This window comes from Ananas comosus, linkage group 14 (genome assembly GCF_001540865.1).
Source record: "Ananas comosus cultivar F153 linkage group 14, ASM154086v1, whole genome shotgun sequence".
Classification (NCBI taxonomy): domain Eukaryota; kingdom Viridiplantae; phylum Streptophyta; class Magnoliopsida; order Poales; family Bromeliaceae; genus Ananas; species Ananas comosus.
This window is the reverse complement of record NC_033634.1, coordinates 4,394,090-4,410,343: the sequence shown is the minus strand read 5'-3', so window position 1 is coordinate 4,410,343 and position 16,254 is coordinate 4,394,090. Positions and strand designations below refer to the sequence as shown.

At 37.6% G+C, this 16,254-nt stretch overlaps 2 protein-coding genes across 3 annotated transcripts; both read right to left on the bottom strand.

Moving 5' to 3' along the window:
• On the bottom strand, nucleotides 284-7,805 carry LOC109720833. The gene is made up of 3 exons (XM_020248171.1): nucleotides 7,026-7,805; nucleotides 2,510-3,280; nucleotides 284-1,111 (listed from the first exon to the last, which is right to left on the bottom strand). Exons 1-3 carry the CDS (start codon nucleotides 7,752-7,754, stop codon nucleotides 1,049-1,051), a joined length of 1,563 nt encoding a protein of 520 aa, XP_020103760.1. The 5' UTR covers nucleotides 7,755-7,805; the 3' UTR covers nucleotides 284-1,048.
• LOC109720801 lies at nucleotides 9,221-14,774 on the bottom strand. 2 transcript variants are annotated; one of them, XM_020248119.1, is made up of 11 exons: nucleotides 14,565-14,774; nucleotides 14,352-14,468; nucleotides 14,137-14,205; nucleotides 13,924-14,028; nucleotides 12,915-12,969; nucleotides 12,355-12,428; nucleotides 11,553-11,636; nucleotides 11,313-11,453; nucleotides 10,743-10,808; nucleotides 10,288-10,397; nucleotides 9,221-9,555 (listed from the first exon to the last, which is right to left on the bottom strand). In XM_020248119.1, exons 1-11 carry the CDS (start codon nucleotides 14,670-14,672, stop codon nucleotides 9,387-9,389), a joined length of 1,098 nt encoding a protein of 365 aa, XP_020103708.1. In that variant the 5' UTR covers nucleotides 14,673-14,774; the 3' UTR covers nucleotides 9,221-9,386. The 2 variants fall into 2 exon arrangements, with proteins under 2 accessions (XP_020103708.1, XP_020103709.1); XM_020248120.1 differs by having other exon boundaries at nucleotides 9,416-9,555; nucleotides 10,284-10,397.

Here is a 16,254-nt window from a genome sequence, read left to right as displayed (position 1 = left end):
ATTTCTCTCACCAAAAAACCCAGAGAGAGAGCGCGGACGATTTTTTTTTTTTTTTTTCTTCCCTTAATCTGAGCAAGATGAGAAAAAAATTGCTTCTTATTCTTTTTTCTTATCTTACTAATTACTTCCCTCAATTTTACTCCATCTTTAAGTTGATTAATCTCATCATATTTCATCAGCCAATAACTGCATGTCAAATTTAAATACATCCTTAGTCTCATGCTTTAAATTAGGAAAATTAAGTTACTGAAAAGAGTTGCTCCCAAATAAATTTTTTTTAAAAAAAGAATAAAGCTGCTTATAACAGTAAGTTTATATACATATTTCAAATGGTGAAAATTAAATGCTAATGAGGCCACATAAGCACCCACTTTATGTATTATATACACAACCAAAGAACAACAAAAAGCGCTAGGAAACTAAGGTGTAAAAGACAAAAAAAAAAAAAAATAAAAAAATAAAAAATGGTGTCTATCCTCAGCCTTCTTTTAGGAGGTGAGTTCTCTACAGGCTGCTTCTGTAGATCCATAAAACTCGATCCTCTGACGGCAAACAATCTTCTAAGATTAATCACAGAGAGCTCGCTAAATCGAGCAACTGCAAGGTCAGCCTGTACCAACTCATACCTGCAAAGGACATATTTTTTTTATATATAAAAAAGAAAAAAAAGTTCAATAGAAATCATTTTCGGAAGAAAACGGCATCGAAAAAACAAAGATAAATGTACAAACACTTTTCTGCACTTCAGAGATTTGGTAATTAGTTTTCTGAGCTTTCAGTTCGGACAACTAGACGAATTACAACTTATCGAATAGTTTCTACGGCCCATCCCTCTTCCAAGCAAAGTTACTAACTAAACAACCATGCACGTCTACGGCCCTTCCCTCTTTCAAGCAAAGTTACTAACTAAACAACCATGCGCGTCGCATGACAAAAACTTTTTTCGACGAAAGCCCCTAAAGGATTGCGGAAAAAATGGGTAACAAATAAAGATGTCTAGTAGCGTGCACTTAGCATTGCTGGTGTTCTGTTCTTTCTCTTGGACTTGCTACAGAAAGGCAACACTTAAAGCTGTGGTGGATATCACAGAAGCCTTCAGAACATACAGGGCCTGCAGTGCAAATTAGTATTGCAAAATTCAGAACCATAGGCTTCACATTTGCAGATAACCAAAATGAAGTTAATCAAGTTCATCGATGCTACTGAAAACTCAAACGGGAACAATTTGAGATGCACAAGTGACGACCATTTACAGAGTGATGCACGCGTATCAAAAACTTATTATTCGAATTGTAATAATTACTGCATGTCTAATTGCACAGTTTTAATTATATCATCTTTATAATAATATAAGTAAACCCTTGAAAATGTTGAATAATTGACTTCAACACGCCAAAGATCATTGGTTTTACCCATACCCCGCACAAAATTTATGAATTATAATTTTCTCCTCGGAATGTTATATTTGCAAAAACAACTGCATATATCATTGCTTTCCAAGACGTCTTGTTTACCAATAATAGCTTCAACATGGGTAGTATAAGTGCAGCATTAAATTACACTTTTGTTCCTGAAACTATGAGGTGTATATTATTTTGATTTTGAAATATTAATGGGACAAAACTTTTGATTTGATCTTTTTGAATTGTTGCGATCGATAGTATCCTAGCTGGACTCTCTCTCTCTCTCTCTCTAAATGCAAATTTATGTCTCATAAATATCTGTTGAATCGTTAGTTAAGAGCTAAGCCGAGTGATGAGATTTAGATTTTAGACTAAGGGTGCGTTTGGTTCGCATTATGAAAGATTACTAGGAATAAAAGATATTCGAGAATCTTATTCCTATTCATCCTATTACTAAGAATGTGGAATTCCTGTGTTTGGTTCGCACGGTAATATTAATTAGCCATGTTATTTAATATTACAAAAATATACAATTAATTAATTAATTAATTAATTTAATTTTAAATAATGTTACCAAAAATTTCAACATTTTTTTAGAAAAAAGGGAGAGAGAGTATAAGTTAGAGAGAGAGAGCATAATTAAAAAAATAGAAAGAAAAATATAGTCGAAATTAGAGGGAGTGACAGAGTTGAAATTTTAAAAAAAGAGAGAGAGAGAGAAAGCTTAGTTTAGAGAGAGAAAAAAAAGTTGAATTTTAGAGAGAAAAATAAGTTTAGAGAGAGATATAAGGTTAGAGTGTAAAGAAAAATAATATCAATTAGCCGGCGGATAGGAAGAAAGAAAGAGATTAGACATATTATGATTATCCTAATCCATTAATATGAGGATACCCATCCCCCCTCAAGGGAATGAGATTAGTACTTTGGGGTGAATCTTATTTCCAAATGAATCTAATATTACCAACTAGATTACTTAGTGCGTTTAGCCAAACACCGTCATATTTTTTTATTCCCATTGGATTACTAGGAATATTTAAAAGATAGTGCGAACCAAACGCATCCTAAAGGCGATGATTGTTTAAGGGTAAGGGTGAAGATGATTTTACCTCAGCTGGGCCTACAGAGACCTCCGTCACCCCCAGATCCAGATCGTGGATATGAGCCACTAGTTCCAAAGCGGAGGTGCTCGAGTACGGTGCCACGCGCATGTCGTCCGTCACCAGAAACTTACTAGGTCCCTTCACGTACCCTCCGCCGCGCCTTCTCACGTCCTGTCCGGACGAGACCGGCGTCTTCGGATTGATCAGCGATATCAAAGACGTCTCTCCGCACTTGTCCGAACCTGCGCATAAGCGGACGCCCCCTCTCGCCGGTGGATCTGCAGACTCATGCCGCTCCCCCTTGCTGCAAGCCCCACATAAAAGGTCCCTCCGGAGCTCGTGGGGCATTTCCTCGACAAGCAACATGTCCTTATCGGCGCGGTGATGCGGCATCAGCTCCGGCACCGTCAAAGCAAACCTGCGGTTGGGCACAAGGTGATCGTGCAGCAGGCACACACTACGGTACAAGTTGTCGACGCACCCAAATTCTATTCCCGTGGCGATTTGTTTCACGGACCCGAGTGGCAGCACCAGGAAGCTGAATATGAGGTCCACGAAATCTTCGCCTGCTTCCGCGTAAACTACCTTTTTTTTGGCCTTGTCGTGAATAAGATTTATGGTTATTCTCGTTTCCGATTTCGCCGCCCTAATTTTCAGAAGAGACCTGATATGCTGATAATGAAACACCTTCGGACTCGGACCCAACGATTTCTTCTCCGCGAAGACGTCCGACAAAGGCGTCGTGGAGACCAGCGACCGTTCCAGCAACTCCCAAACCTATATATACTCGATATGCAATTGTCAAATCAGAATTCATCATACTTTAATTCAATGTTTAGTCACTAAGAAAAATCTACCCTGGTTATGATAAAATCTCTACCGATCAGTGGAAACAAACACAGCGCATTAACGTGATCCCTCTAAAATTACGCTTTTTTTTATAGAAAATTTTTTCTACGGGCATAATTAGCTATGCTATATTTATAGACTATATATACTCCAAAAATTATATTATTTTTTTTCTCTCAAAAACTTCATAAGAAAATACATAATTTAACTATGCTACGTACGTTTTTAGAAATATACACACAGTGGTCTTAGTCATAAATTAAATTTTGAGTCTTTCCATAGAAGATGACTCTAAACAGTTTTAACAAAAAAATATTTATGTTTGGGAATTAAGTTTTATTACTACTTAACAGGTTGATGTCTTTATGATCGACGAACAAGACTAATATTTTAACTTTTAATAAATCTGGTTTGCAATCAAATGGCAACTTTATCAAATCAGTGCCTCATAAATTGCAATTAAGGCATAGTTAACTCCAGAATTTCATGTAATCCTCTGTTAAATTTATAAAGATTTATAATTTAAATATATAGGATTGCAAATTAATATAATCCCTATAAAGTTTAATTTTTTATTTTTATTTCTACAAAAATCAAGTGATATTTATATTTACCTCCTCTGTTTCATCAAGGTTAAGTATTATTTATATTTTGATAGAAAATAAGTAAAATAATAATTTTATCATTACAAATATGAAATATGTCCTTCAAAAAAACCTAAATTCTTAAAATTATATAGAAGTATCATCCAAAAGAATTTCAAGTATAAGGAGTAAAAAGGTTAATTTCAATCATCATTCACTGATCAGAATTAAGTATTTTACTTATAGTTAAGTACATTCGAACACGAGCTGGCTCGCGAACAGCGAGCTGGATTGCCACCCCTAGTACCAACTTTTCAAACCCAAAAAATTACGGGTAAAACGGGTGGGTACTCATTTAGCTGTGGGCATTTTGAGTAACCCGTGGGTACCCACGGGTACCCGCACATATATTTTTTAATTAAACAATGTATTTTTTTAATTAAAATACATATATTTTTATTTATTCATCTTAAAAATTCTAATCTTAAATTTTATTGCGTCTTTTATATTACGATTTTTTTTTGTTTTAAGACTTTAAATATTTTTATTGTATGTTATGATATTTTAACTAATAAATTATGCTATATTTTTAAAACTTATATATGTATTTGTATTTAAAAAATATATGAGAAAAAAAAAATTGCGGGTAACCCGCATACCCACCCGCCCACCCGCGGGCGGGTATGGGTAAAGATGTTGGCTACCCAAAAATTTGCGGGTAAATTTTACCCATGCCCAAATAATCCGTGGGTACAATGATCCGCCCACGGGTTACCCAACCCACCCGTTTGCCAGGTCTAATGGCTGAGCCAATTGATTCTACTCAAGCTAAGGAAACTTCCTTAGAGCAATCAGGTGAATCTGATTCAACTACAAGCCCAAGATCACCTACAATTCATAGTCCTTAAGCTGAAAATATAATTCCAGTTGGAGTGCCACCGCCTCCACATAATATTGTATCGATCTCGTCTCATCCAATGCAGACTCGAACCCGTACAGGAACCCATACCGGACATGTTCAAACGAATTTTAGAAACAATGCTCAAGCTATGATTGCTACTACTCAAGGTACTATAAGTTCTATTCAAGAACCAAAATCAGTCCGTAAGGCACTTCAAATTTCTCATTGGTATGCTGCTATGTGTGAAGAATTAAAGGCCTTACAGCAGAATAATACATGGGACTTAGTTCCATGTCCACCAAATACTAATGTTGTAGGATCCAAATGGGTTTTTAAAACGAAACTTAATCCCGATGGTTCTGTGGAGCGATTTACGGCTCGATTAGTTGCTAAAGGGTTTTCCCAAGTTCCTGGGGTTGATTTCGGTGAAACCTTTAGCCCTGTTCTTAAGCCAACTACACTTCGATTGGTACTTGCTTTAGCGACTACATTATCTTGGCCGCTTCGACAACTTGATGTCAAGAATGCGTTTATTCATGGACATCTCAAGGAAACTGTTTATATGTCACAGCCACCAGGTTTTGTCAATTCACAATATCCAGATTATGTTTGCCGCCTTAATCGTTCTATCTATGGCTTAAAACAAGCATCGAGAGCTTGGTTTGATCAATTTACTCTTCATCTCCTATGCATAGGTTTTTGCTGCAGTCGAGCTGATTCCTCTTTGTTTATTTTTCACAGCTCTCAAGGAACTATTTTACTCTTACTTTATGTTGATGACATTGTTCTTACAGCTAGTAATGCGACACTTATGCAAAATATCATTGATCGTCTTAGTATGGACTTTGCAATCAAGGATTTGGGTACTCTACATTATTTTCTTGGCATCGAGGTTACTCCTTTTTCTGGAGGTATTTTTCTTTCTCAAATGAAATATGCCAGAGACATTCTTCTTCGCGCTTCGATGTTGGAGGCCTCTTCTATTTCTACTCCTTCAGCTATTAAAGAGAATAACACCTCTGTTGATGATAATCTTGTTGATGCCACTGCATATAGAAGTATTGTAGGTGCTTTACAATATCTTACTGTCACAAGAATTGATATTACTCATGCTGTGAATCGTGTTTGTCAATTCATGCACACCCCTACCGTTGCGCATCTTCAACAAGTCAAGCGAATACTACGGTATATTAAGGGAACTCTTGATTATGGTCTTCGATTTCTTTCCACTAGCCCACTTTCTCTTTCTGCCTTTTGTGATGCTGATTGGGCAGGTTGTTCTCTCACACGACGAAGCACCACTGGTTTTTGTATTTTTTTGGGTGCCAATTGTATTTCCTGGGCCTCTAAGAAACAATCTACTGTTGCTCGGTCCACTGCAGAGGCTGAATACCATGCTATGGCATCCACCACAGCTGAATTAACATGGATTACCTATTTATTGCGAGATATTGGGCTATCTCTTCCTCAGCCTCCTCAATTGTTTTGTGACAATATGAGTGCTCTTCATATGTCGATTAATCCGGTCTTTCACGCTCAAACAAAACACATTGAATTAGATTATCATTTTGTTCGGGAAAAAGTTGCCATTGGTACTCTTGTGACTCGTTATGTTCCAAGCCAAGATCAGATTGCTGACATATTTACTAAGCCTTTACTACGTGTACACTTTCAAGTGCTCAGGTTCAAGCTGGGAGTTCACAAAGTTCCGCTCTCCAGCTTGAGGGGGAGTGATAGAGCAAAATCAAATACTGAATCAAAATCTGCCGGAAATAATAATGAATCTCATAGAAATCTAATCAAATGGATTGATTGATCAAAGATTGATTGATCAAAGGAATTGATTATGGGAAATCTGATTACATGATTCTAGCATCAATTATTGTATAAGCAACTATAATTGTATATTCCTTATATTCCTTCTACTGAAAGTTGTGTATTTATATATGCTGATGTAAGAATCAAATTGAATGATGTGTAGAGAATTTTTCTCTCTAATTCCACTTCTATTGGTTTGTTTCTTTATTTATAATCGAGGCGCACAAAATTTGTATCGAAGGGAGACGAGTACGTGTGCATTTGGCATGAACTTTTGTGACTTTGACTTGAGGTGAAAAGCTGCTGATATACGTGTTGGAACTGATTATGATATTATGTGAGTAGAAGATTTAGTGTAAATCATATATACCTCGCCTCTTCCAAGCTTCACTCGACGGCTGGTGAGAAGGCCGGGATCGGTGATCTTAATTAGCCACGGCCTTTGGAGCAGCTCCATGCAGCCGGCCGTGCTGCTCCTCATTACGTGCAGATCGTCCGTCACCAAATATCGAAACCCTGCTCCCCCCCTCAAAAAGACTCCGCCATCGTCATCCCCACCGCCACCGCCGCAGCCGCCGTCCCAGTACTCCTGCGCTCTCTTCCTCAACCAGTCCTCCGGGCTCTTCATCTCCAAGGGCTGCTGGACCGCGCGGGACATTGTGCGGCCGCAGGGGCAGAGGGTGCCCGGGACCGTACTGAAGGCCGCGTTGGGCCCGGTGAGGCAGGGCGGCGAGGGGCACGCGTACAGCATGTTCGGAAAGCAAGCGCGCTGCGGGTTGATCCTCAACTGCTCGCAGGCCGCCTCCGAAGCGCTGCGGGGGGACAGCAGCATGGACTGGCACGCCGCGGTGCGCAGCCATCCTTGTTTGCCGATACGGCGGGCGCTGCCGTGCAGGTTGCCCATGCAACCCAGCGCCGGAGGCTGCTGCGGACCGCCAGCCGCGTTAGGGGAGAGAAGACTGACGATCTTGCCGAGGGGCATCGTGAGGATACTGAAGAGCGTTTCGACGAAGTCGCCGTCAGCGTCCGCGTACACCACCCTCCCCCCATCCTCGCTCATCCAAAGCGTAATCTCCAAATACTCCGTCTCCGCCGCCATGCTTGCTGGCCTAATTCCCTTTGTTTAATTTGAGAATTTGACTATTTGAGAGAGAGAGAGAGCACGATACCGAAATTTATAAAGCATGGAAGAAAATCTTTATCAAATCAAATATCGGAAAAATACGCCTTATCAAATATCGGAAAAATACGCCCTAGGCTTGATGGCATGTTAATTCGGTTCGAAATAGCAGTCGAAATCCAAGTAAAATTCCAAATAGATTCGCATGGAAAAAAGATATCATGAAAATCTTAATTTGTTTGATTTAGATTTGGAATTGTAACCGACTTATCTTAATTTGTTTGATTTAGATTGGGAATTGCAACCGACTTATTATTATTATTAGGGTTTAGGGTTAGTTTGGTATTGACTTGGAGTTGAGAAAACGCTGGGATCAAAATATATTGTAATCGACTCATCGCGATATGCGGAAAATAAACAGGGTATTTTTCCAACGTACTTTCTCACCGCACATAACGCTAAGGCTTTGTTTGGAATTGCGGGGAGATTGCATTACTCGTTACGTGCGGTGAGAACAACGATGAATAAAAATATCCTATTTATTTCTATACATAATAATATGTTCGATATATTTTTTGTGATCCCATATGAGAACACTGAAGTATATCCCTATATGTTTTTTTTACAATTCCATAAGTTTATTAAAGTCCGAATGTAAAACGATATCTGGATTAAAATACCAAACATATATTTAAATTTAAATCTAAATTCAAAACATTTAATAACTTTTTAATTTACATTATAAATTTAAATTTAAAATTATAATTTAATCTAAACTTAATTTTATATGTATATTTAAATTTAAATAATTATTATTGTAAAAAACTTGAAAGTACGGAACTGATCGTCGATTCGAAAGTTCCAACATCATAAATAATTTGAAAGTACGGAAGGCTCTATACTTTCAGAAGCCTACCGCGCGTAATGACTGGTTAGCAGTGACAAAATAGGTACTGTAAACATTTTAGTCACAAGAGAAGCTGTAATTGCATTTCTCTATGTTACTATCTGATTTTGCCCTACTTTTACACTCCATTCAAAGAGAAAGAAAAAGAACAAAGTTATGAGAGGATCATTTTCTTTCATTTGGATCAAACCTTGAGAAGAGAAATGGAAAAAAATAAAAAAAAGAAGGCCCCTCCAGGATGGTCCATATTTTTCTCTCCAAAGAAGAGAGAGAGAGAGGGTGAACGATTTTTTTTTTTTTTTTCTTCCCTTAATCTGAGCAACATGAGAAAAAAAATTACTTCTTATTCTTTTTTCTTATTTTTCTTATTACTTCCCTCGATTTTACTCCATCTGTAAGTTGATTAATCTCATCATATTTCCACAGCCAATAACTGCATGTCAAATTTAATAACATCCTTAGTCTTATGCTTTAAATTAGGAAAATTAAGTTACTGATAAGAGTTGCTCCCACCAACAAAAAAAAAAAGAAGAAAGAATAAAGCAGCTTATAACAGTAAGTTTATTTACATATTCAAATGGTGAAAATTAAATGCAAATGAGGCCACATAAGCACCCACTTTATGTATTATATACACAACCAAAGAACAACAAAAAGCACTAGGAAACTAAGGTGTAAAAGACAAAAAAAAAAAAAAATTAAAATTAAAAAATGGTGTCTATCCTCAGCCTTCTTTTAGGAGGTGAGTTCTCTACAGGCTGCTTCTGTAGATCCATAAAACTCGATCCTCTGACGGCAAACAATCTTCTAAGATTAATCACAGAGAGCTCGCTAAATCGAGCAACTGCAAGGTCAGCCTGTACCAACTCATACCTGCAAAGGACAGATTTTTTTTTATATATAAAAAAGAAAAAAAAGTTCAATAGAAATCATTTTCGGAAGACAACGGCATCGAAAAAACAAAGATAAATGTACAAACACTTTTCTGCACTTCAGAGATTCGGTAATTAGTCTTCTGAGCTTTCAGTTCAGACAACTAGACGAATTACAACTTGTCGAATAGTTTCTACAGCCCATCCCTCTTCCAAGCAAAGTTACTAACTAAACAACCATGCACGTCTACGGCCCTTCCCTCTTTCAAGCAAAGTTACTAACTAAACAACCATGCACGTCGCATGTCTTATAGACGATTTTGTAAAATTTCAAAATATGAAAAAAAAAATCAACTGCTCTTCTTGTCAACGAAAATAAAGAATAAAGACTGAAGAACAGGGTGAAACCATTTTCCAGTTTTTATTTTATTAGTTTTTTCAAGCATTAGAATAGAGAAATGGGTATCATTGTGTTTACAAGCATCACAGAATCATGCGCAAGATATGTGTCGAGGATGGTTGTTTAATTAGTAATGTTGCTTGAGGAAAGAGTCTATCGAACCATTTGATAAGCATTAGGGGTCTAGATGCTAAATTTAAAAGATCAACATGCCAAAGCTCTGAAGTTCAGGGGGTGTTTGTACGTTTATCCCTACATAAAAAATCAGTTCATTTGCCATAAAGTTTAAGCATTTATTTCTAAATTTTCTTAAATAAAATACAATATACTTACGCAGGATGAGGACCAATCAAAGCAACTGCCATCATCGTACAATTGTGCGCAGCCGCTATGCCTCTAGGATCATCTTCAAACACCACACATTTCGAAGGCTTTCGGTCCAACTATCATAATACAAAAAAGGGGGGAAAGTATAGTTAAAATGAAAGTGAAAAATGAAGATTACACCCTTACCTCTATAGTCAAAGCATATCGATGACCATCGATTTATTAGAAAATTCTAACCTTCTCACGTAGGGAAACGGGTAAAGATCTAACATTTTATAAATTTAAAAGGTTCATTTCAATTGTGATTATCGACAGGGGGTAAAGAGCAATCGTGATATAACCAAGAGGGTTATTTGCATTTTGGTTTATAAAAAGAAACATTTAAAAGTCAAAAAAAGCATCACATTACCAAGCAGCAAAAATTAGAACAGTGAAAGGTAATAAGAGTTGTAGAAATGTACCTTTATTGCAGCTGAGAGAAATCTATGAGCTATCGAGTCCATCCCATCCTCTTCAGACACAATAGCCTGAATGTAAATTATAATTATAAAAACAAAAAATCCAACAGGAAAAAAAAAAACCCAAGATTTCAATATTATAATGCATTCGATTACCATCACCTCTAATGAATCATCAAGCAGCTACTCAAGGCAACATGATACTATTTTTTTATAGCAATCATGCAATATGACAACTCATATATCTACATTTACACATGTATTCCCCACATACATATATCCCTACAACATCCAAATTTTTAGATATGCTGCTTAAAACCTTCCTCCTCTTATTAGATATTTAACCTTGTATCAAAATGTCACTCTTTGAGAAATTCTTTTGTATAAAACCATAGTCCCTTTGAATTAGGTGACTCCCCAACTTAAAATAAGAGCATTTAAGTCAGGAACTGCAATCATGGTGAAAACATGAAAACTCAGATAATATATGGTTATATATATAATTTTGATTAGACAATTATTCAGCAGTGATATATATGTAAAACCCCAATAATGTACAAGTAGAAAAATGACCTGGAAATATTTGGTGAGCCCCATCCGATTTAGAGCCTCAACCAAGCATCTCCTTTCAATGGACGACACAACGGCACAAGGGATGCCAGCCGTATGGACTGCATCAAGCCAATCTTTTAATCCGTCCATTGGGGCTTCAAGCTTTTTAAAGAAAAGGTATAAATTAGTTGCAATAGGATTAAACTCAAGTAATTAGCATTTACAATCAGAGAAACAACTGAGAATAGATAAGGTTTTAACTTTAAGGAAGTTCTCGTAGTACAACTCTGCTAGTCGAGACTTCAGTCGTTCCAACTCGCTTTCCTCCCCCACCCAGCACAAAACCTGGAATGGTAAAAAGAACAGGAGAGATTACATGCTAGAAATGACAGTCCAACTACCCTAATCAAAAAAATTTATAAAACTCAAATCGGAACTGGAAGATAACTTTACATTTCAATCAAAATAAGAAAATGTCACTAAAAAGAAAATTAAGCAACAAACGAACATCAATGGCCATATATTCAGAAATTAGACGAAAACACTCGCAAATGTAATATTAAGAGATTTGATGCAGAATCTTATTAGCTACATGTGAACCTTTTTAAAACCAATAACTAAAACTAATAAGTTAATTAATTGCAACCCCAAGAGATCCCATCCCCAACACTGCACCACGACTAAAAGAACTATGAAAAGAAAAGGACCGGATGGAATGATAGGAAACCTTGGATTTAAAAACTATAAACTGTAACATCAGAAAAGATAAGAGCAAGATATGGAAATGGCAGTGCATCAGATAATTTCTAGCTTCGGATGGGAACATCAGCACAGCCCTACTTCCCCATGAAAACATGTTCATCATACTGAAAATAGAAGATTTTTTTTCAACGGAATGGACTGGGGAGGCCTTTTCATACTATCTTGGATAGTGTTAGAGAAACCAACTTCGATTTAATATAAAAGACAAAGTACATAGCTATTTAATTGAGACGAACAAAAAATCGACAAGTACCTGCTTCATAATCATGTCATCTTGATTGGTGACACTGTAGATTCTTACCTTTCTTAGGACATGATCCGCAGATGCTTGAAGAAGATTCCTTTGTACATGGCCGTCACCAAGCAAATCCTTCCCTACTCATAAACACAAAAAAAAAAAAAAAAAAAAAAACTAATTAATAAAGATAAAACACTCGATGCATGAAGAATAAATAGTTTGACATAAAGAGCAAAAACTATTCAAAGGAAAAAAAAAAACAACTACAATTCCAACATACACAAGGATAGCAGGTACCTTCATCCATGGTAGTTGAAATAGAACATAAAGGTGTTTGGCTTGGCATGATTGCAATTCTGACATGAACCAAGTTTAGTGAAAGTAGAAACATTAGCTCCCCACACCGACCAAAAACGATGCCAAAGACATTTCTCGGCGTTGCCATGGTTGATGGTGGAACTAATATTTCCACTCTCATGAATCTTGGTTCAGATCAAATTACAATTATAGGAATCCATACATCCGCTATGCAGAAGATAACAATTACTAGACGTGTATATATGCTTTATAAGATTCATTGATCATAGACAAAAATCTACACAAAAAGCAGGAAATATGAATACCCTCTTCCAAAGCAAGCTGTCTCCAAGCATCCAACTTTAGAGAGCGAGTGTCAGCCTAAAATCACAGGAGAATATGTTGTTCTCAGAATACAGAAACAACAAAGTAAACATCAAAATAGTAGGAAACAACGAGAGAAAACCTGCTTTGTGCCTCAACAAAACAAAAATATGAAAAGAAACAACTTTTCCCCATAAAAAATTGAACTACTGCAGCAAATAAAATGCCATGGCTACAAACCACACTAAAGTGAAGTCTGATGAATAGGGTTTGAATGAAATGACACTTATATTGTGGCTACAAGTTGTTTTTGCAAAGTGAGATGATGCTATCTTTATAATGCATAAAAACTACATGTTTGTAGTGTTATTGATTCGTGAACTGTACTTAATAGTTCTCATGGTACCTCACGGATCGCTTATTATGCATACAAAAATTAGAACAGGTCCTGCAACTGATTTCCATCCATTAAATTGATACAACAAAAGGAGAAGAGAGAATAAATCAATATGTTATGCTTGCAAGAAGTGGCATAACATTGAACAGGATATGATGCGGCACGCTGTACGCATACAGGTACATGGTTCGATGATCACTAATCTAGGTTGTGGTTCACTTCCAAATGTCACGCGGATCAATAAATATATAAATTTAAAATCAACCTTTCTTTGAGTTACCACAATGATTTTCCTCCCTTTGCTGGTCAGGCCAGATTAGGTACTCCTCTCCTAATGAAAATCGGCTCATTCTCTCTCTTTATTGTGTATGATTCTTTATACTATTCTATCTTGTAAATCAAATTTCATCTAGATATCCCAAACAAATCAGATCTAGAAAATCTAAATACATATTTCAGTATTCTCAGTTCGCCACTAATTGCGATTCCAACAGCGAGAGTCCTCTTACTTGGAACGCGCGATACGGAGCAAGGTATCAATGGGCATAAAATCTATAAGCGCAAAAATTACGGGGATACATGCGCAAAAAGAATACGAAGTTTCGGTAAGTTACCACAACATTGTCCCATGAGAAAATAAGCCCAAAAGCTTCATCAGGTTTCATGGCATGCCTTATCCTCTGGAGAAAGCACTCTTGCAACTTATTATTCAAATAATCCTACAAAGTAACATCACAAAGAATCCTTTTTTAACCTATTTTCCCTTGATAAAGTACCTCAATTTACAAGTATACATAGTTACAATTACAATGAATTAATATACTTACCACATCAACTTTGAGAGGACCATCCATTCTAAATGTCACAAAACCCTCTCCATACTCAGCTCCAATTTCCTAACACCAATACATATATTATTAGCATAAAAAAAAAACACACCAAGATATCATAACACTCAACCATGTATGAATCAAAAAAAAGCAATAAAAAGTAAGATAATTTGAAAGGACAAAAAAAAATGGGGGGAAAAAGAAACCCTAACCTCCTCAACAAAAAACTTAACGGATACGATCGAAGACTCATTTACTGCATCTTTATCTCCCGACCCAGAAGCCCTTCTCGCCACAACACGCCTTCCTACGCTACAGGGCCTCAATCTCTGCGGGAAAAAACAGGAAAAAAATCGGAAAAATTGGAAAAAATTACAAAAAAAGTGAAAAGATTCGGGAGAAAAAAAAGAAAAGAAGAAATTTACGGGGAATCGGAGATTGGGAGGGAGTTGGGAGGCGCGGAGAGAAAGGGCGGGGATGGGAGGGGGGATGGTGAAGGAAGAGGAGCTTCTGAAGCAGCAGCAGCAGTCCATGGCTTCTGCGTTTGGGAGAAGCCGAAAAAAAAGCGTGTTTTGGACGAAGAAGCCGAAGCGAAATAGAGGAAGAGAGAGAGAGAGAGAGAGAGAGAGAGAGAGAGACGAGAAGCTCGTGGAAGGGAAACCCTTTTATTTTTGGTACGGGATATTTTTTAAAAAACAAAAAAATCTCTTGTATTTTTGGGGATCAAAAAAAAAAAAAAGAAAAAAAAAAAAAGGCCAATTTGCATAAAAAATCCACTTATTTTGGATTTTTGAAAAAACGGGTCACTTTTTTCGTTTTTGCAGATTCGGTCCACTTTTTCAATAAACTGACCAAAATGTCCTTATACCTTTTTCTCTCTCCTTTTTTTTTTTCTCTCGTTCTCTTTTTTCTCTCTCCAGAAGGCGGCGGAGGCGGAGGCGGAGGCGGAAACAGCCCGCCTTGCCTCCGCCCCTCACGCCCTCGCCCGTGCACCCCGCTCTCCTCGTCTCTGACCCTGTCGAGGCTGTGCCACCACCCTTCTTCTCAACTAGGGCATGGCGACGTCAAAACGCGGGCTCTTCTCCTCCACCGTGCGTCGAAACGCCAAGACGTCGTCGGAGGCGGCGAGATCGTCTCCGACGACGTCGCGGTGGTTGCGATAGAAAGCCAGGAAGAGGTGGTGACAAAAAAAATTATTTTTAGAAAAAAAAAGAATACTAAAAGATAAAAATGAAAATTATTTTTTTTCTACAGAAAAGATTAAAAAATATAGAAGAGAAAGAAAGATGATGAAATTGCACTCTTAAAATATAATTATACTATTTTAAAAAAAATTACACTGTTTTAATAAAAATTACACTATTTAATATATAAAATACACTCTTTTGAAATAGATTTTATACTCTTTAAGCCAAACTTGCACCATTTAGAAAAATTTTGCACTATTTCGATTTTTTTTTTCTTTTTCTCTTCTTCTTCTTCGTTCTCTTCTTCCTGCGTGCGATGGATTCCTCTTCTTCCTGGTGGGCGCATACAAATAAATGAAAAAAATATTAACGACGCGTACAAATAAATGGAGAAAAAAAAATGAAATAGGACGCGAGGAGCGATTCAGATGAGGCGTACACAATCGAGAGATGGTATCGCTCGACCTCACGGCGAAGCTCGGCGACGCGAAGCTTGCAGAGCTCCTCGAGCTAAGGGATGGCGTCGGCGAGGTCTGGATCGGCGTCGGCGTCGGCGTCGGAGAAGCGGCGGCGAAGGTGGCGGAAACGGAGGCGGCAGTTGTGTGGGGTAAGGAGGTGGACGAAGGGGCTCCGTGCCTGGACCTCCATGGCGACGGAGTCCCAGCTCCGCGCGCCGTGGCGGCTAACGTCGCAGGCGAGGAGGAGCTTCTCCCACGTCCCCCAAATCTCCTCGTTCTCTCTCTCACGCTCTTCCTTTNTTTTCCTCTGTTCTAGGTTTTTGGTATCGTAATTTCTTTTTTTTCTTTTTTTCTTTCCCTTTTAAAAGTTATTAAAGATGGGGTGTGTATATATATATATTAATATGTTAATCTCTCTTCTCCCGCACGCATCGCGCGCGCCGAGAGCGTCGTCGTCGCCTCCGTCCACC